Source organism: Gymnodraco acuticeps, unplaced genomic scaffold, assembly GCF_902827175.1.
Source record: "Gymnodraco acuticeps unplaced genomic scaffold, fGymAcu1.1, whole genome shotgun sequence".
In the NCBI taxonomy this organism is placed as follows: Eukaryota; Metazoa; Chordata; class Actinopteri; order Perciformes; family Bathydraconidae; genus Gymnodraco; species Gymnodraco acuticeps.
The window spans coordinates 908008-928490 of record NW_022990939.1 but is presented as its reverse complement, the minus strand read 5'-3'; the positions used below and the strand labels follow the sequence as shown (position 1 = coordinate 928490).

The following is a 20483-nucleotide window of genomic DNA, read 5'->3' as shown; positions in this document are numbered from 1 at the left end:
GTTTGCAATTTGCCTTACTAAGTAGTTAATCAAATACAACAACAATTTGACTTTTGATTAAGGATTGGGCTTCAACATTTGGAAAATACAGTGATTAACAATAGAAGTGGTATCAACAACACACTAACTGTGAAGAACACCTGCTAAAGCACAATGCCATTAGAGAGAATGCAACTACAAATATTTATGAGGCAGAGCACAATTATTATATTCCTTTATTGTGTTCAAAATGAAAAGTTTCGTTATCAGTCATTGCAGTTTTATATAATACATTACAAGACAACAACATCAAAATGAAATCAATTCAGTTTCTCTGGAGCTACAGCTGTGACAGTATAAGCAGGGCCCTTGTTTGTTGTTGTTCTTTCTTGACTCGATGGAGCTCATTAATTGCCTACATTTCATCAGAGAATCGTGCAGCGTCAAATCTGCCAGTCTTTGAGCATGTTGACTTCACACATGGTACCTCGGCGCCACAGCGATCTGCGCGGTTACATAAGACATTCAGAAAGTCTTTTCAGCTTCTTGCAATGGAAGAGTTCCAAAGGAGAAGCTACTGACAAAGAGAGGAAGCAGGAAGAAGGCATCCAAGAAGATGATATGCAGAGATGGTGGGTGGGGAAGGATGCAGGAAGTGAACGCGCGCACATACACACATGGACAGATTTACATACGCACACAAGGGCTTACATGACAAGTCATTATCTGGCATCACCCGGAGAAGACAGAAGAGTTGCAAGAGGGAGTAAAGTGAGGAGACATGAAGGAGAAAAGAGCCAGCATTGTGAAGGAAGAGGAAGAGAGCAGTGGAAAGGGTGGTGGTGCTTGGGGGGGGGTTGGGGTTGGTCTAGATCTCCCAAGTGCACAATACATGACAGATTGGATTTGTTGGCATGAGTTTCCAAGTAAAGGCACATTTGTAATCACTTCCCCTTCTTACTATTGGAAGAGTTGTATTTATAGAGCTGCATGTGGCTCTAATGTGTGGCTTCTGGCTTGAGACTGCAGTACAGATAAACATGGCTAGAGGTTCATGGGGTCGGACATTATGAACAACACATCTGTGCTCAAATGAATTGACCACTTTGAGTCAGTGTGTTGACATTTAAATAGACAACCTCTCATTACCTTATCATTGAAAGAGGCCCTATCATGCTCTTCCCACACACTACCCCCCTGCCTGGAACGCCTCAAATGGACTCCTTCTATATCTTCCTGTAGTGTGTTATAAAGGATTTTGCGTATTTAAATTGTCTGCAAAGGCTAAAACACCCAAGAGGTCGCTAGTGCTCCAACACATTGTACATGATTTGCTAAGGTTTGCTAAAAATCTATTTCTTATGATAAATATGAAATGTTCAGCTCATTAAAAGTTGAAATTGCGTATGGTTATCAACGTTTCAATGTAGAATTGTTGTATGCATGTTCAAATTATATTCATATACAGCATTATTGGTTTAGGGCAGTGGTTCCCAACCTGGGGGACGCGCCCCCCTTGGGGGGGCGCCAAAGATCGCAGGGGGGGCGCCAGGCCTCAGATGATTTGAGGCCAAATATCATATTTAGACTTTTTTTTCTTTCTTTTTTTTTACATATAATTGTAAAGCAATACATGATTGTCACTAAAAGCCTTGTCTCTACAATAAAATATCAAAAATAATTGATTAATTCATTTGAATAACAATTCAAGTTAGTAGCTATTAAAGGCATAAAAAGACAGAAATGTATAATTCTTTCTATAGAAATGTTTCTTCTGCCCGTAAAGTGTCCAACATGTGCTTTTCTGGATAAGCGCATTTTTAAAACATAGTCATTGTCCATGCCGGTTTCAGTTGGATTATTTTTCATAGTTGCTCCGATCAGATCGGTCTCCTCCATTTTGTAGATTATTTATGACTTTTGAATTCACATAAACACATCGGCAACATCCGGCTTACTTTGAGCATGTGTTTTAAACAGTTTAATCCCTTTGTGAATTGTTTCCACTTCCGCGCCGTCCTTTCATTTCTTCATACAGCGGGCATCCAAATGAATTCATCCTGAGTCCAATAACCATCAAAGTCACTCCAATAGTGCTCCTTAATTACGCTTTCATCCTCCTTTAACACAATACTTCACATTCATCCAGTTTGTGACAGTAGTTGTAGCATTTTTGAGACTTTTAAACTTTAATTACCGCTGTTGTGTGTGTGTGTGTGTGGGGGGGGGAGGCGCAACTTCCAACAGGAGTCATTTGGGGGGGCTCTTGGGAAAAAAGGTTGGGAACCACTGGTTTAGGGTATCTCAGTACTAGCATATAAGACATAGGAGCATCACACAAAGTATTGGTGTATAGTATGATTTTGTACTAAATATTTCCCATTTACATAGATAAAAACGGTTAACAAAAAAGTTAATTTTCTAGTTGCGTGACTTTTGTAAAATATCTGGTGTTTGGCCTTTTTCCCCCTTCATATGCAGACCCACCTTTTTATTTATATTAACCCAGACATGTCCTCTATCTGTGGCCAGGGCCACCACAGTGCGGATGCATCCTGATAGATCCCCCATTACCCCGGGTGTGACCCCTCACAGCTCAGTTCATTAAGCCAGCCACCCAAGTGGTCGGGACTCAAGTCCAGATTTAATCACAACTTCCATCCTCTTGCCAATCACAATTATATCCTGATAAGCCTCTGCAGGATGGCACCCGAGGGCCTCCACACACAGACAAAGGTTAATTTGCGAGCAGCAAGGGCCCGGCTACGAGGACGAAGGTCACCTGATTGAATACATCGAGCATTTGTGTGTAAGATGGGGGGGCCTTGGCAGCAATTACAAAGTTCATCAGTATTCATGTCTTTCATTCATGGCTAATGGGCACTTTACCTTCAAAGAGGGGTGCTGATAGAACGTGGCCCTTAATGAGAAATAGCTTTTAGTCCTAAGTCTTTAGGTAGGTGAAAAAAGTAATTTCCCATTGTCTTTTAAAGTCCCTTCACACAGTCACACCTGTGAGCTTCTCATTACCCCAGCAGTGGCCCCTCTGTTCTGGGGTCTGTTCAACCTTTAAGAACGTACCTCTAGTCTGACATTGATGTGAACATATCAAGACAGTATCTTCAAAACCTCTCCATTGTGATTAAGGTCGGATAAAGTATTTCTTTAAAGAGGCCCTGTTATGCTTTTTGGGCTTTTCCCTTTCCTATAGTGTGTTATATGTTTATTTGCATTTAAATGGTCTGCAAAGGCTAAACACCAAAGTTATCTCAAGATGACGTTTCTCTCTGACATATCCCCCCCCCCTCCCTCTCCTGCCTGAAATACCTCGCTTGTAGTGTTTTGTTTTTTTCTTACATAGTGACATTACTATGTAACACTTGCACTTCTATTGGATAGCGCTCCAACACATAGTACGTGATAGGGTACGGTGCGGGACATCTCTAAGTGGTTGACCAATCCGAACAGAGGCGGCCAGCTCTGCTTGTATGTGATCACAGCTATCGTTAATTTGAGCTTGTTTTTTTGTTTGGGATCACATTTTTTACCTTCCTTGTATACAATCAGTTAATTAAAGTGAGAACATTTTACTTGTGAAAAAGGAAATAACATAAATCTACCCCTGGAAAAGAAAAAGTTGAATTAATTAGCAGTGAAACCCTTTCTCAATTCAATACACCACAGATTTTCTCTAACTTGATCAGTATCTTATGGTGGCTAATGCTAGCAAATTAGCTTGTTCTAAATGTTAACTAGCCCAAGTAATTAAACCACTTGCTCAAGGGAAGCTTGGGAATTTAAATGACAGTAGGAATATCATTATTCTGTTAATGTGGCAAAAATGGCTGTTGTACAGCAAAACGTACAAACCCTCACTTTAAACGGACAAGTCCATTTCCTAGCCTGTGTAAACATATTTTACAGTATTTAAATACAGTGACAGTGTCCCCAGTGAACCCCACTCATTTGAATGTGGTAACTTTTGTCTCGTGCTAATGTAAGCATTCATAGGATTCCCAAAAACAGAGAGCACTGAACCTGTGACAGAACACGCATTTAACAGGAGAAACAGACTAGTTTTATGTTCCCCTGTTTATGATTTCATCCCTCTGACCTCACATACTATGGTGCAATGTGTTTTCCAGGCCAGCTGGCAGCGGGGACGTGTGAGATTGTGACGCTGGACCGGGACAGCAGCCAACCACGGCGGACCATCGCCAGGCAGACGGCCCGCTGCGCCTGTAAGAAGGGCCAGATCGCCGGGACTACAAGAGCCAGACCCGCCTGTGTGGACGGTAAGAGGAAGAGGGGGAGGGAGCCCAGCTTAGCTTAGCTTAGTTTAGCTTAGCTTAGTTAGTGGCCACTTCAGTGAATTATACTCAAACATGAGTAGGTTTTTTCAGGAGGTGTGTTCATCCTTTATGTTGGATTATGTCCGTGTTGAAGTACATGAAGATAATTAAGTGTAAAATTCAGCCATAGCAATGCGTTGAATCACAACGTCAGGGCAGCTAAGGGGTTGATGTTCTTAAGAAGAAGCTTAAGGTGGATAAACCTACGAGCAGAGAAGATCACAGGCGAAGGATGTGTTTCTGATGTTAGTAAAGCCTGCAGCTAATCTATTTACAGTTGAATCATTTTCAAAAAGCGTGGCTGCAGGGGGGGGTTTCTGAATCCGCCGCCAACAGGTGGGATCATGTCACAAATACCTGAATTTATTTATTTACTCCCATTCATATTCTTTTGGTGTTTTTTGTATTCTTATTCTTTCTTCTTCTTATTTCACGATCCAAGAAAAACAACCTTGTTTTCAACAGTGACAACGTTATTTTCTGTGGCTTTAAGTAAGTAAAGTGACACTTAATTAAAATCACCAAATTTAGAGATGAATAGTTTTCACAGGTCAGCGAAGACGAGAGGCTTCAAAGATAATAATAATAATAACAAGATTGAGCTTTGTGTATAGATGAAAAAAGAGCCTCATTAGTTGTTGCCATGGCTTCCTAAGATATTTATCTAATGATGAAGATTTTTCTTTCCTTTAAAACATTTCTGTAGTCATTTCAAGAAAGCTCAGAGACTGTGGTTTCATCTCTTTGTGACATCTTCATTGACTCTAAGGGTGCCTGTCACTGACTCTGTGTCACATGATGTAGCCTCCAACCCAGGGGGGGGGGGGGAATAACCTGCAGCGAACTGTACCATTGGATGTCTTGTTTTCCTCGCGATTCACAGTTCACAGTTTTGTCTCCGATTGGACGAGCTGCCTATCCTCAGCGCTGTTTGACTGCCTCTACCTGCTGATCGTATGAGGAATGGCTTTGTGTAAGTGGAACGAGGCTTAATACAAGTACATATACGGCAGGCACAGCTGAATGTGACATTGGAGACTGTCTTCAAATTCAATTTATTTCTTTAGCCAAACCACTTCCCGCTGAGATTTGTGCGCTCTGCCTGAGCCCGAACAAAGAACAATCTGATCTGGAAGACATGACCACATGCTCTCTGCACTGCGGAGTCAATCTGCTGTCCTTAAGTGTGCCTTTCCCGCCAGTACATAAATTGAATGCTGCATAAACCCTACAGTATCCAGATGATATCAGGAGGTATTTTTCACAACGTGGCCTCCGTGGAGTACCGTGGCATTTTGTGTGGGCTTGATACTCTTTCTGTGAAGAGAGCTTTCGCTTATCTGCTGACTTTTTAGAGACCTGCCCAGGTCAGGCCAGTTGTGCACAGCGAAAAAGAAAAAGAACCTGAAAATGAAACTCATAAAGGTGATTGTTCCAAAACAAATATGTATAAATGGAGAGTTTAGTCGATAAAATGTGCTTTCATGAACTTAGGGCAGGGCAGGTTTTTCATACACAAAAGCAATTCCAAATGCTTGACATAATGCATTATAAATAAGGAAATGAAGCATACAACATTAAGATGCAAATTAAACCATCTCAAATAAATTGAAGAGATAAAACAGAGGACTAGATAATAAACGGGTCATAATCATAATGTTAATTTGGACTCTGGGAAGAGTTAGCATGCTGCTACCAGATTACCTCAGAGGCCCAGGAGGGCTTTATGCTAATACACAGATATGTGTTTTGGTCCTATCATTTAAACTCTGTTTAATGTATCCTTATCCAAAAAAATGATGATAATAAAATTCACGAGCTATAAATCTCATATGCATGTTTATTTTTATTTTATTTTATAATTCTCATTAATTATAAAATGGTGGTCATTTGCTCTGCAGCCTTCATCAGGGAGGCAGTGGGATTGAATTTCGACCTGTCTGCTGTGCCTCTGATAACTCCCACAGCTCCAATACACACACGTCGATTGAAGGCTTTACAGTAGGTCACTCAAAGGTGGGAACTTAATAAGGGTCGTTAATTGTCATGCTGTGCAGTGTACAGTGTATAGCCAGTTCCGGGCAGTAGGATTCACAGAATACTGGACAAAAAGTACCATTTTAAAAAGGAATATGCACCGAATCACGTCACAATCGGTGGTGACATTCATGCCGCTGGGGGACTTGTATTCCCTGACTTGAGCTTCCTTCCAGGCAGTGTACCACCCTGGGAGAGGAGAAGATCTGTCTTCAGTAGGGATGCTCCGATCGATCGGTCACCGATCGAGATCGGCCGATACTCACTCTCTACCAATCGATCGGTGCTCTCTAAACATGCCGATCGCGAGAGCCGATCGCATGACGTAAAATACATGACACTTTTCTCTGTGTGCGGCAAAACAAGCTCGCCAAAATGGCTTCACCGGTCTGGCATTATTTTAAGGTGTCCGAAAAAGACAGTAAAATAGCGGTATGCAACGTGTGTGAAGCAGAAATCCTGCAGCTCCGGACAGGTAAGCGCAGCGAAACACACACACAGGGAGAACCAGACCGCAGTTCATTTCCTCATATTCCAAACGAGAAATTACGGTAGCAAATCACCCGGTTCTTTACGAACATAACTATTAACGGGATACAAACCGGAGGAACCAGGCATGGAGGGAGGTGGCAGAGACAGTGGGTGAAACTGGTAAGTTTTCGCCTGTTTGGGGAGTTTATATATATATATATATTGCTCGCATAAAATCCCCGGGGTTTTTTGCTTTGTATGTCGGGGGCGGGAGATTCATGTGATTGGTTGTTGGTCGCGTTGCTCGCAAAAAATCCCCAAGCTTTCAGACACGCCCAGCTCCAAGATTTTCAAGATTTTTGAAAAGCTGCTGTGTGGACGTACCGTAGAGTTAGACCCAGGGCCGCCCCTGGCCAACTTGGGGCCCCAAGCGACATTGTGAGATGAGGCCCCCCCACCCAACCGACAGTTGTTTTTGGAAACAAAGTAGGCTACTTTGCAAGTATAATTCCTGTTTATTATTATTATCAACACAGTTACTTTTGTATACAGTGACGGCCCGTCCACACAGCAGCTTTTGGCGATTTGTCCACCGCTTCCAGCGCGTCTCCGCCCATTGACTTTGAATGGGGATGACGTCACTTTCCCTCGCTTGTCGCCGAATTGCATTGTGGGGGGGCGAGGCGAAGATTTCCAGGATTTCCAGGATGTTCAGGATTCCAAAGTTGAACAATGTTCAACTTTTGAGGCTGAGCTGGAAGCGACAGCCAATCAGATCCGTTTATGCAAATCTGACAGTTCAAGCGCTAGCCAATCAAACCGCGTCCAAGCTGGGAGAACGAGACCCGCAGTTCATTTCTATATTCCACAAAAATGGAGGAGAAGTTAGTTATTGCGGTAGCAAATCACCCGGTTCTTTATGACCAGTCCCTATTTACTTACCGGGATACAAACCGGAGGAACCAGGCATGGGGGGAGGTGGCAGAGGCAGTGGGTGAAACTGGTAGGTTTTCGCTTGTTTGGGGATTTTATATCCAGTTTACTTCGTTGCTAGCAAGCATAGACAGTATCATTAGCCAGCATGGAATGTAGCATAAAATAGCACCATAAACATTAATCTCATAAATGTTCAAAATGTTAAAACAATAAATGTTCATCATATCCCTTCCTATTTGACAATAGTGTAGAAGAACCGGGTTTTTTTGCTTTGTATGTCGGGGGCGGGATATTCATGTGATATTCATGTGATTGGTTGTTGGTCGCGAAATCCCCAAGCTGTCAGACACGCCCAGCTCCAGGATTTTCAAGATTTGGTCAAAGCTGCTGTGTGGACACACCGTGAGGTAAATGGTAAATGTGCATGTATGTCTTTCAGTATGCGTTTACAGGTGAATACGTCTGCATTTCCTGCCAAATACTAGCCTAAAAAAGATTAAAATATAATTAATGCAAATAAACTACTTCTACTAATAATAATAATAATAATAATAATAATAATCATAATAATAATCATAATCAATTCAATAATATAAATATATTATTTTATTTTAATATTGTTGTAATATAGTCAAGACAAAACATGCTTATGACATGCTCAAAAACTGATATTTCTTAAATCTGTATTCAAATATAGTTCCCTCTGTCAGCAATGTATCAACAACTACACACACATTTCTATCAGTATTTCTCTGTGTTGTGGTTGACATGATGATGACTGTTAGGAGTAAAAGTTTACTTTTTATTCATGTACTTTTTATTCACGTATTTTTTCTTTTAATGTTTCTTTTATTATCTTTTACTGTTTTTAAATGCCTTTGTCTGAATGTCTTTCTTTTTTGTAAAGCACCTTGAATTGTCTTGTGTTGAAAGGTGCTATATAAATAAACTTGCCTTGCCTTGCCTTAAGGGGAGAGGCTGAGCGTCACGATGAAATGTGCAAATAGACATAAAAATGAATAAAAGGGGAAAAAATGCTCCATGTTTTTTAGGCTGCAAACTTTAACTGTTATGTAAGCCAACTAGACAGACAGTGTATCACTCTTCCTCCTGTACATCAGCAGATAAAAGGCATAACATACTTGAATGAATGGTAAATAAAGAATGCTGGAAATAACTGCAACTCCATTAGCCTGTATGCTATGCAGAGACTGCCTTCTTCATGTCCTGAATTGCAGCTGATGTTTTAATATGGCAATTGGCAATTTGACTTATACAACATTCACAAGTTGTACATTTGACTCATACAATAACCCACCTTCGAGTGGTGCTCTAGTTTCTTCATGTTTTTTTTTTTTCCCCCTCTTGCTTGCCCCGGACTGAAACTGTCTTTTCACCGACATCTCTTCACCTGCAGTAGTGGCCGTATCAAAGCCGTGATTGGTCAGATGTCGATTCATTGCAACGGTGTCGGGTTACACACGTGCTCCCCTTGTCACCTCTCACTCTCGCGGGGGGTGCGCGGAGAACTGAGCGGAGAACTGAGCGGAGAACTGCGCACAGCAGCTGAGGCCCTCTGGGCGGGGCCCCCTGCGCAAGGCGGGGCCCCATGCAGCCTGCGTGATTGGCCTGTAGGGAGGGGCGGCCCTGGTTAGACCTAACACACTTAGCTATTTTATCAACCTCTGGAACAAGCTAAACTAGTTATTATAAATATATGTATTCTTCATTGTCGGGTCACTCATTACTGGATCAGTGAGCTGCATGAGATACTAGGCTTGTTTGAGACGCGTTGCGGCTCGCCTCGAAAGTAGACGAGAATAGCCGATCGCAGCCGGGGGAGGTCTCAAAAAGCTCGCCTGAAGTCGGACAGCTCGGAGTCGGCTTCATCTTCTTCTTCTTCGCCTTCTTCTTCTTATTATCTCGGTTATTTGGCGGATTGCAAACAACTTTAAGGTGCATACCGCCACCTCCGGAGTCGGCTTGACTCGGTTTGCATTTATAAAGAATGCACACATGTGTTTAATCGTTAATGTCAGATATGTACTAAGTAAATACATTTGTTCCTGCTCAAGATTAGATTCAACTTTATTGTTATTGCAAATATTACAGGTACTGAGACAACGAAATGCAGTTTAGCTTCTAACAAGCAGTAAAGTGAAAAGTAATGTACACAATCTACAGAATAAAATATAGAATGAATTGAATGATGAATAAACAGTGAGGGGTATGAATACACTAGATATACACAGCAGCCTGTGAGCAGTATGAACAGTGTGTATGAATATGCTAAGATATATAAAGTATGAAAACGGTAAGCAGTGCAAGTATAGTATAAAATATATAGATATTAATTTCATGAATAAAACAATGTGGAACAATGATGAAAAATGGGAATGGATGTGGCGACGTAAAACTGACACAAAACAACAACACACTTTTGCCGAGCCAATTGGAGAGTTTCATCACCAGCACGTGGTAAAAACCACCAATGAGCGCTCAGCTCGAGATACCAGCGAGTCGTTTCACATCAAGCATTTCGCTTCCGCAGCCCGTGGAGAGCAACTGCGCCGCCTCGCCGCGCCTCGCTCTCAAGGCTGCGGGCGTCTTTGTCCCGCGAGATTTCAACGTCTCATGTAGGCGGGCCTCCAGAGCAAGTCGGACAAAATGACTAACCATCATGCAACGCACTAGCAAGACGTTGATCGCAACTGCGCAGGTCTGCGCAGGTCTCGCTTGTCTCAAACAAGCCTACTGACAGGCTGTCAGGAGGGGGAGAGAGAGAGGGAGAGAGGAAAAGAGAGCGCTTCCGCTAATTTCTCCCGTGTTATTATCCAAAGTGAATGTAAACTTGAATAATGTACATCATTTGAATGTAATAATTAAGTTGATTGTTGTTTGTGGAAGCTCCAGTGAATGAGCCCCATTAACTGAGTTTTAAACATCACTTTAAATGGAAGATTTAAAGTGATGTTTAAATCTTCCATTTAGGCCCCGCCCACTCGATCGGATCGGCGATCGGTATCGGCCGATACTGATTCCAGCGATCGGCCCCGAAATTGGCGATCGGAGCATCCCTAGTCTTCAGGGAACAAACGTCTCTTCTCTCGCTGTTCTTCCATACCCAGCATGCTTTGTGAGGGGTATGAAATGGATGCATAGAGAGTAAAAGGTAGCTAGCTTAAGATGTGAGTATCTACTTCAGTACAACTCTGACATACTTGTAATTTAATATTTAGAGGTTCTGCTACTTTAACTTTCGTGCTTACCTTTATTAAAAAATGTTTGGGGCTTTTAAAAAAATGCAATTAAATAGTAAATTACCATTTTAATTGCTTCCCTATCATTTATATGAACACATGTCTATACTACATTATAAATACACTTGCATTATAACCTGCCTATAGGAGTTTAAAACTATAGTTACAAGCTTTATAACAAAAATCACACAAAATAAATAAAACATTTTTTAATCTTTATTTGAATTGTTTTACCTAAAATAAAGCAAACAAAGATCATTTATAGTAACTTATAACCAGGTATCATAATTGCAGGACAAAACACAATTCACAACAACAATGTTTATTCTTGCAATACAAGATGGCACTTGATTCTTGGCCTTATGAATCATGAAGCATATTGTGAAGCATTATGAATGGTTAAGAGTGATTATAACTATTATGACACCGTGTTATAAGCAGATTCTGATGCATTATAAGTAGGCTTTGCATGGGCGTCATATCAAGTGTTACAAAACAAACCATAACCATGCCTGCAGCTTTACTGCTGTTCATATTACACTGCCCACAGCTTGATATTATTGCCATGCAAATGTGAGATGCTTGTCTCCGCAAATGCAATCTTATTTGTTTATTCAGACACTTGACTCGGCTCACTTAAGGGACACGGAAATCGAGCGAGAGCAGGAGAGAAAGCTGACATTAAAGACCCCAAACGCCACAAATGGGATTTCAATCTGTTTTAATCTACCGGAGTCCTTGAGGTCTGCTCTCAGTTGTAATGTGCCTCTGCCTCGGCCGCCTCAACGTGTGTCCTTCATGCTTCAGACTCTGCATGTGGGATAATCCATAGCTCAATCAGCGCGCTCACCTGGCGTCCGGGACAGCGTGTGGTAATGAAAACAGAGGAGTGCTGCGGCGTCCTGAAGTCTTCCTCTTTGTTGTTGTGCATTTCCCCATCTTGCAGGTGCTCTACGTGTGTTTATTGCTTTGAGGAGGTGAAAAGATGAGATGGGAGATAAGCCGTTGACATGATAAGCTTTTTGTAGCTGCGCCTTTTGATGTCCATAAGGAGAGTAGCTTGAAGAAAAAGACAACAAAAGCTTCACAAATCTCTGCAGCATGAAATGTTTTTCTCTCTTTGGCCCTTTCCCTTTTTCCATTTCTATTTTCCAGCACCATTCTAGCTTTTTTTCTGCCTCTCTACTGTATGTCTTCAATGGCTCTCCCCATTTGAAGCCTATATCGCAGCCTAGTGTTGCTGAAGTACAGCCTCTCTCATCTGCAATTTCATGCTCTTGAGCCTTTTTACCTCTGTGCATGATGACTTTTAAGAGAGCCGATATTGATTCTTATTAGGAGGCTGAGAGACCGAAAGAGGCCATTAGCGAGAGACGGAAAGTAACACACTCGTGCCGGCTGCTGGAAAGTCTGACAGAGCTGCAGAAAGGGGCCGCATTCACATCCAGAGAGGTGGAGGAGCAGGCTGAGGGTCACTGGTTAAGGCTCAGTGGGAGTCAGCGCCTTAGGTGAAGGCTGAGTTTGGTCTTCTATTGTTGGGATGCTTACATGATGAAAGCCTCAAGGGGACCAGTTGTGCAAGGCTTAAAGGTGGGATAGTTAATTTCGGAGAAACCAGCTCGAGTGCGCTAGAATTTGAAAATACACAGCCGGGACAAATCTGCCACTTCCTTACCGAGCCCCTCCTCCAACACACACGAACGCGCACATGACCAATGAGGGCACGAGATACGTTTGTGCACAGATGGAAGGCTGACAGGCAGGTAGGCCATCCAGTTATTTTAGCCGGGCCGGCTCAAATGATTGGTCGTGCTTTTTACAGTACTACGGCTTCCACAGATGACGTTTTTTTATGGATCTTTTGTCAAAGCACTTAAGATATTCATTGCTATCGGGATGTTAAGAGCATTCCATGGAATATAACAAAAAGTGTATCTCGAGCCGGTTTCTCAAACTTACCTACCCCACCTTTAAGTCTGCTGGTAATACCGAAAAAACATGTGGACAAGGAAAGATTCACTCAGAGTTCGGTTGAAGAGAACAGCTGATTTTTATTTGTTCCCTCCATTTTAAAGGAAAATATTGTACGTTTTAATACACATACAGTTTTTTGTAGTTTCTGTCCACTTTGAGAATGTAAGTGAGACATTAACTTATTTTATTGATCTCCCACTAACTCCTGAGGGAAAGTCTTGAGCTGCTAAATGCTTCGTTTTGTTCATTAGCTTGTTGCTAACTGTGTATTTCTGCTGTTTTGGCGGTCTTTGTGAGACATTTTTCAATGAAAATTGAAAAATGTTGAATTGGAGCGGCGGTAGTGAACGAAAAAAGGAAATCTGTGTGCTGAAAAAACAAAACAAGGAGCTGGAAGATGCTAAAACGAATCGATTTAACCATCATCCCTCTCTCATTGATTTCCCATTGTCATTAGACACATGAAAAAAGTATCAATTCAAGTAATTTTAATGCCTTTTCTTTTACAAACGCATTTAATTCGATGCCTTAGTTACATCTTTCCAACTATACTTTCGTAACCTCTTTGAACGCAGGACTTTGGCTTATAGTGGAGTATTGCTACCTAAGTAAAGGATCTGCCATTATCATATCTGTGAAGCTACATTCCAAGCAGATCAAAATGACTCTTATCCTGCTGGATGCTCATCCCTGGGTAGCCTGCACAATTGCGTATCAAGCAGTGAAAGAGACAACAGCACGCGTCAGGCTCAGTCTCTGGGCTATTAGACGGTACCAGAGCTCCAATCATACTGCATCAGCCCACTGGTTTGATTTGATCCGGGGAGGAGAGGAGAAGGCCACACGGTCTGTTGGGGAAACATGTCATGTCAGCTCCGGCAGCCAGTTAGCAACCAGAGGGACGGGGCTGAAGAAGATGGTCCTGTGGTGAATCTGTAATGTCGCTCCTTCTCTCTATTTTCTCTTTCTGTTTCATACATATGTGACACAGACTGAAGACTGATGACCCTGAGCCTTGTCAAAGGGAGAGAGGCAGGACAGGGCAGGCAGATGGGGACCGCAGCCTGGGGGGGGTTGCTTATCCTTGGGTGTGTGGGATTGGAGACTGGAGCGCTTTTTATACACAAATCACACCCAGGAAACGACCGTGTCTATTTTGCATGCCGTCTTTTCTTATTGGACTTGGCGCTGTTGACAGAATACAATTTTTCCACTCCAGAAATCTCCAATTTAGAATTCACTATCGCTTAAATATCCACCATGGCATAATAATAGACCTTTCAGCTGCAGTTGGATTTATTTCCTTTGCTTTAAAGATATTAACCCTTCCCTATAATCTTACATGCATGTGTTTTGCTATTTGACATTTTGAGTTGTTTGTGTCTAAATATTGTATTTTTCATTGATTGGCATCAGTCTGTAGTAAATTGAACACATATTTGTGATTTTTTATGAGATGGAAATCATAATATCAGCATCTTGTGATCTTGGGAGAAATGTGTACCCAGATAGCAGAGTTGTGTGTGAAAACAATTACCTTCTTTTAAATACATAAATACATTTCTGTCTGCCCTGCTGCACAGTTGTATTGATTAAATCAAAAATATCCGGTCGAATATCACTGTATTAAAAACTCGAAGAACTCTTGAGCAACATTTCTTTACACCTTTAAAGCCCTCAGAAACTCTTTGGATGTTGAGTAAGAGTTGCTGTTTTCCCCAACTTTCTCTTCTTCCACCTTCCACTCCCTTTTCATTATCGAGGCAGATTTAACTGTCAAGCGAGTTTCAATCCAGTGTTTGTGTTTTTTATTCTTTCCTCCTATTTCCCCCCTCAGAAACATTAATGCAGAGCTCTCTCTCCAGAGTGACTGATATCAAAACAGCTTCTTTGTGGGTTTGCACGCATAGGAATACTGAGCTGGTTGGTGTTTTGCAGCATGACAAGCAGAAACACAATACAAAGAAAGCCTGTGTTTCCCCCGCGGGGTGAAATAGCTGACGAGTGGTGTGAATTAGCAAATAATGCTAAGTGTCTGCTCTGACAGTACGTTATCTATCCATTTAACTTGCATTATGTTGCTTTAAAACCCTCTGAATTCCTGAATAATGAAAATCAATTTCACGGTTCCTTAAAAAAGGACCTGTTTTTGAACATAGTCTCTCCTTGATCAAAGAGACTATAGGTTACTTTTATTTTTGAAATTCCGTTTCATTCCAAAAAACACCCATAACATTGAGGCTTAAAACATAATTTTAAATGTTTTTGCTTTGATAATGCAAAAACAGATAGCTTTTTTGACAGAAGTGATGGATGTTAACACGGCCAAATATGAATAAGTAATTGCTCGATGTGTGCAGGAGTTATTCTTTATGCAAATTGACTGTAAATATGTAATACCCCCGATGATATAGCTCGTACAGATGCTGTTATGCATTCAGGCAGGCAGTTATGCTCTTTCTTAATGAAGCTGCATTATCCCTCATATCCCTTCTGCCGGAACCCATTGCACTCTGCGTTCATAAATCCTCCGGCGCGAGGTGATGAAGTGGACCCAGGTGTTCAAGGTTCTGAGTTGATGATAACGTCAGAGGTTATTGATGCCCCATTGTTGTGTTGTTGCGCGCTGTTTTTTTTTTTGTATAATTAATACGGGTCAAATGAGAAAGAGGGCCAGTAAAGTTCTCTTGGAAAGTGCTTCCATAAGCAAATGTGAATATAACAAAAAAGCGGTTAAAAGCCCTAAGCTTTCAGTCACTTTGGGTGTTTTCTTCCATGGCTTTTTTCCGATGCCGAAGCCTTTTTCTTCCTGGAGAGCGGGAGAAAATCATTTATGTATAATTCTTGCTACGTTTCTGTGCTGATTTAAGGCTAAAGCGTTCAGCTGAAGATCAACTCTGCACTACAGTAAGTGTTCATGAAGAGGGATGACTTTGGGGTCCACGTCAGGCTTTCAAATGAGCCATCAGGCCCTTGTGCTGAAGTATTACGGAGCTCTTCATAGAGTGGGATTCTTAGCAAGGCCAGCGCACCAATCACTTGGTAAGCTCATCAGAGTGATCCTCGGCCACATACATCCTCCAGAGCTCATGCGTCTAAACTCAACTGTCATTCAATCCCGCCTCGCCTGTTACATCCTCTACAAACACACAAAGACATATGCACTTATCCATCAAGCACACATGAAATAAGTGTGGGCATACCACTTTGCCGGTTTTTAAATCTCCTTGTTCTCCCGTGCTTTTGTAGACCACGTATAAGACATACCAGTCTGTGTTTTCTAAATTGGGGTTTTCTATTTTGTTGTGTTTTTAAATGTTTTTACATCGTGTATGAGAGTTTTTCAGTCAGTCTGGTTTGATTATCTCCTGCTTTTACATTTATTTTTGTCTAAATGTATTTATGCAGCTTTTTATATATGTATTGATGGACAGCTCTTTGGTCTACTCTGTTGTTTTCTCTGTTGTATTTTTAATGATTGGATACATTAAGAAGGCTGCCTTTTTCTCAAAATCCTTTTTTCTTTCTTTCTTTAAAGATCCCATGTCATGGCCATTTCTACTGATCATGATTCCATTGTTGAGGTATACTAAAATAGATATATATTGTGCAATTTTCCAAACTCACATTGGTTTCTCACAGCATCTCTGTATAGTATATGTATTCACTCTCTGTCCTAAACGGCTTGTTGGAGCTCCTTCCCCCCTCCCTCCCTGTGAGCCCAGTGTGCTCTGATTGGTCAGGACGTTTAGAGGCTCGTTGCTGCGAGGAGCAGACAGGCTTCCGGGTCGGCGATACAGCGAGAACAAGCGAAACTCATCCTGAGCACACACAAACACTCACAGCCGAAGTAAAAACAATAAGTGTGGCTTGATATTGAGTAAGAAAAAGGTTTATAACGCTGTGGGCATGGGTCTGCAGAGAGCATTTCTCCGCGATCCCAACGTCGTAGCCCGAAAAACGTTTACCCATTTAAACAGTCGTGGTAGATACCTTGTTTGTTTTAAACATCATAAATACACAAACAACAATGAATACTTACAGGTTGTGTACCCGAATCTCCCGCTGGTCCAAACAAAGTAGGAACAGCATAGTTCTTCAGTGCCCTACGCTGTACATATCCAGCATGAATCGCTGAAAGGTTTGGGATGCTTTGTTTCGTGAAAGGCTGGCAGAGGGTGTGGCCTCTGGGTATCCCCACGTCAGAGTACCCAGGAAGAAAACATTGGAAAAAGAGAAATCTCCAACGAGGCGTTTTGGGGAGGTCTGTGTTAGAGTTGTACTCCCTACAGGGTGTATTTTGAGGGTTTGTGACTCTGCAGACCGTTTACATGCATAAAAACCTTCATAACACACAAGGGGACGGGTAATAACTGGAAAAGCATGACATGGGACCTTTAAGTCATCAACGCACTGCGCCCTCCTAAACGCCTTCCTCCTGTCCTCCATGTTTCCCACAAGTCCGCTCTCCGGCGCTGTCGTGGTTGATGGTCCGTGCTCGCTCCCTCTCCACCTCGCTGGTCTAATTGGAAGAGAAAAGTTCCTCCGTTGTAGAAACGCATGTCCAAAGAGCTATGTCTGTTCGCTAGGCTACGGGCTATGAACAATTTATGAATAATTACTGCTGTTACGGACCCCCTCAGGGCAGAGGCTGCAATTTAGAGCAGGAGGAGGGCATCAAGTGTCTTAATAGATGAAACATTGTGATTGTATAACAGATACATCGTCTCTCTGTACGATATCCTTCTTTTTGCTAATCTTGGTGGCTATTGCTTGCACTGTCATCTATCCAACAGTGGAAATATTCATTGAGTTTGGGCTTTTTTTCGTGTCATTTTTTCTCATGTCGTTAGCATAGTCATACATAGTCATGCTAACGACCAGAAATTGTATATATTGAATAAACAGAAACACATAAAGAGTTCATACTGTGTATATTATGTGGACTTTGAAATAAATAAATGTAACTTAAGAAATATAAAACGATATAATTGACATTATCCCAGTCTCCTTCTTTTAATTTATTATCTACAATTTAACCCTGTTATTTTGTCTTCAGCACGACACACTGAATGATACTGATAAAACGCAATTATGCAAATATTCATTAAACAGTTTGATCACAAACAACCCGATAATATTTAGAGATAATTTGCAGTTATTATAGTTTGCGCCATTACTTCTGAAATTTTTTAGTAATCAACAATAAACAAATGATTATCAATGTTTTGCTTCTTTTAGTTTCTGCTATAAATGTCAATGAACATCTTATTTAGAGTACAAACTAACAATATGCTGGGTAAAACAATGTTGACATTTCAGTTTTCCAATCATTTCCTTGAAATTACCCCAAGAAAAAACTGTTTACCATCCACACGTTATCCAAACATCATCACAGACCCCTGAAAATGCTACAATCTCTCAGCGCCATACATGTAAATATTTCCCCTTCTGGCAAACATTGAGATGTGATATGTAAAAAGGCAGCTTGTGTCCCAGTAATTCCTCGTATTTGTCTAAATGTCGGTCTGTGACAGCGTTGATGAAACACGTCGTCTCTGGATTGCGAAGCGGCTTTCATCGCCAGTTCGTGATGGAAGCTCGGGCGAAGTGCGGACCAATCATCGTCCTCTTGCCATTTGATTTCTGACAGTCGACAGAGCGGGGCTTCACTCACTCATTCACTCACGCTTTCACAGCCCTGATCCAACCCACACGAGCCCATCGAGCACAGAGAAAGAAAGTGCTTCCCCTTTTTAACCCCCATTACTCACGATGTACTGTTTCCATATGATGGGTGTCGGAGCCCTGCAGTGTGCATCCCCTCCACTTCCCTGCACCCACTTACCCTCCTTTCATCTTTTTATTACAGTCTCTTGTTTTCCCCCTCTTTTTTAAGCTCCCACGGGAATCAGATGCTAGGTGCGTTAGTCTTTTAGGTTGGAAGTATGAATGGATACAGAGGTCGCAACGTGACTGACCGCCACCGTGATATAACAGATCAGCGGGGATTCAAAGATATGTGCTACCTTTGACTGCCAGGGACAGAAGGGGAATATAATAGGAGATAGGAAAGAGGTCTGCAATGGCCTAATTCAACCAACAATACCATGTTGTCTTGGGTTTCACAAAATGTAGCTTTGCTTTACACACAAATGTAGTTAGAAAAAACAAAGGTAACATTGTAACTCATCCTACTCACGGTTCCGTTGGAAGCTTCAACGGAGACGCTTCCCATTCACTTTGAATGGGGTGACGTCACGCTTTGCTGAACTGAATTGTGGTTCCGTTGCATCGCTTTGCCTGCTTTGCTCGTGCTGAAAGTTGATAAAAGTTCAACTTTTCAAGCGTCGACAGAAGCGCCAGCCAATAAAATCATATGCCAGTACAAGCGCTAGCCAATCAAACGTGTGCTTTGTGTGTCTGGGGCGGGAGATTAATGTGATTGGTTGTTGGTCGTTAACCCCAAGCGCCAGACACGCCCACCGGCAAGCATCAACGCGACGGAACCGTATGTAGGTTGCGTAACAAGTTAAACTAAATGAATCATAACATTTCAAAAGAAGCAGAACAACTTCTTTAGGCAACAAAAGTATATTTTTCATTGTTAACCCTAACCTAACCCTAACCCTTTACTTAACTACTACTTGGTCAGGTTTAGGGAAAGATTGTGACTTAGGTTAGAAAAACTGCATTTTTGGGCCGCTATGTAGCTCAGTCGGCTCGGACCCTGTGTGCTTCCTGGGTTTAAATCCAACCTGGGACCATGTCAAACCTGGGAAGTACAAATAAAACAAAATGAGGTTCTTGGCAACCACGACAGTAACGCTTGTATTGCTTTCATTGTCTTTATGTCTACTACCATCAAGTTTTACTTTTAATTTAAGTCCTGGTTATTTTAATCCTAACAATGATCTTTTTCCTAGACCTCACCAAGTAGTTGTGTTGCTTAAACATCAACAAGATATAGTTTTGTTGACTAAACATTAATTAGATCGTCAAAATGTTACGTTTCACACACTTTTACGACATAGTAGGTGCAGTTTGGCCTGCTTGACGAATTGAAATGATAGCAATAACCAGAGATAAAGAACATTTAATCGTCTGGTAAGATTTTAAATGGGTGCCTTATATCTACAGTGTCAAAACACCAGCTACAACTTAGTGAAAGCAATTACCCGTTGCCTTACATCAAGCTATTAAGCTCATGTTGGCTAATTTTCAGCACAATTGGATGTGTCTGTTAATGATGGACAAATAATCTCGACCGCATTGTTTTTACATAAGTCCTTGCTTATGTGACTGTGAGGCGTTCACATGATTAGGAGGTTGTGCGTGATGCCGCAGCGGGAAGTAATTTGGTGGTTGTGGATGTAAATATAACACGCTTGTGATTATTCTTTATCTTCCTCATTAAAGCAGTGGAGGAACAGCTGCCCGGATACACTGGGCAACTAAAGAAGGGAGGCACTCT

At 41.7% G+C, this 20483-nt stretch overlaps 1 protein-coding gene across 2 annotated transcripts in view; it reads left to right on the top strand.

Annotated features, from left to right (window-relative positions):
- LOC117558304 (chemokine-like protein TAFA-5) overlaps nt 1-20483 on the top strand; it is a 177132-nt gene that overhangs the window by 101411 nt on the left and 55238 nt on the right. For both annotated transcript variants that reach the window (XM_034234379.1, XM_034234380.1), the window contains exon 2: nt 4125-4274. In XM_034234379.1, coding sequence (XP_034090270.1) covers nt 4125-4274 — 150 coding nt within the window. The remainder of the gene's footprint in view (nt 1-4124; nt 4275-20483) is intronic.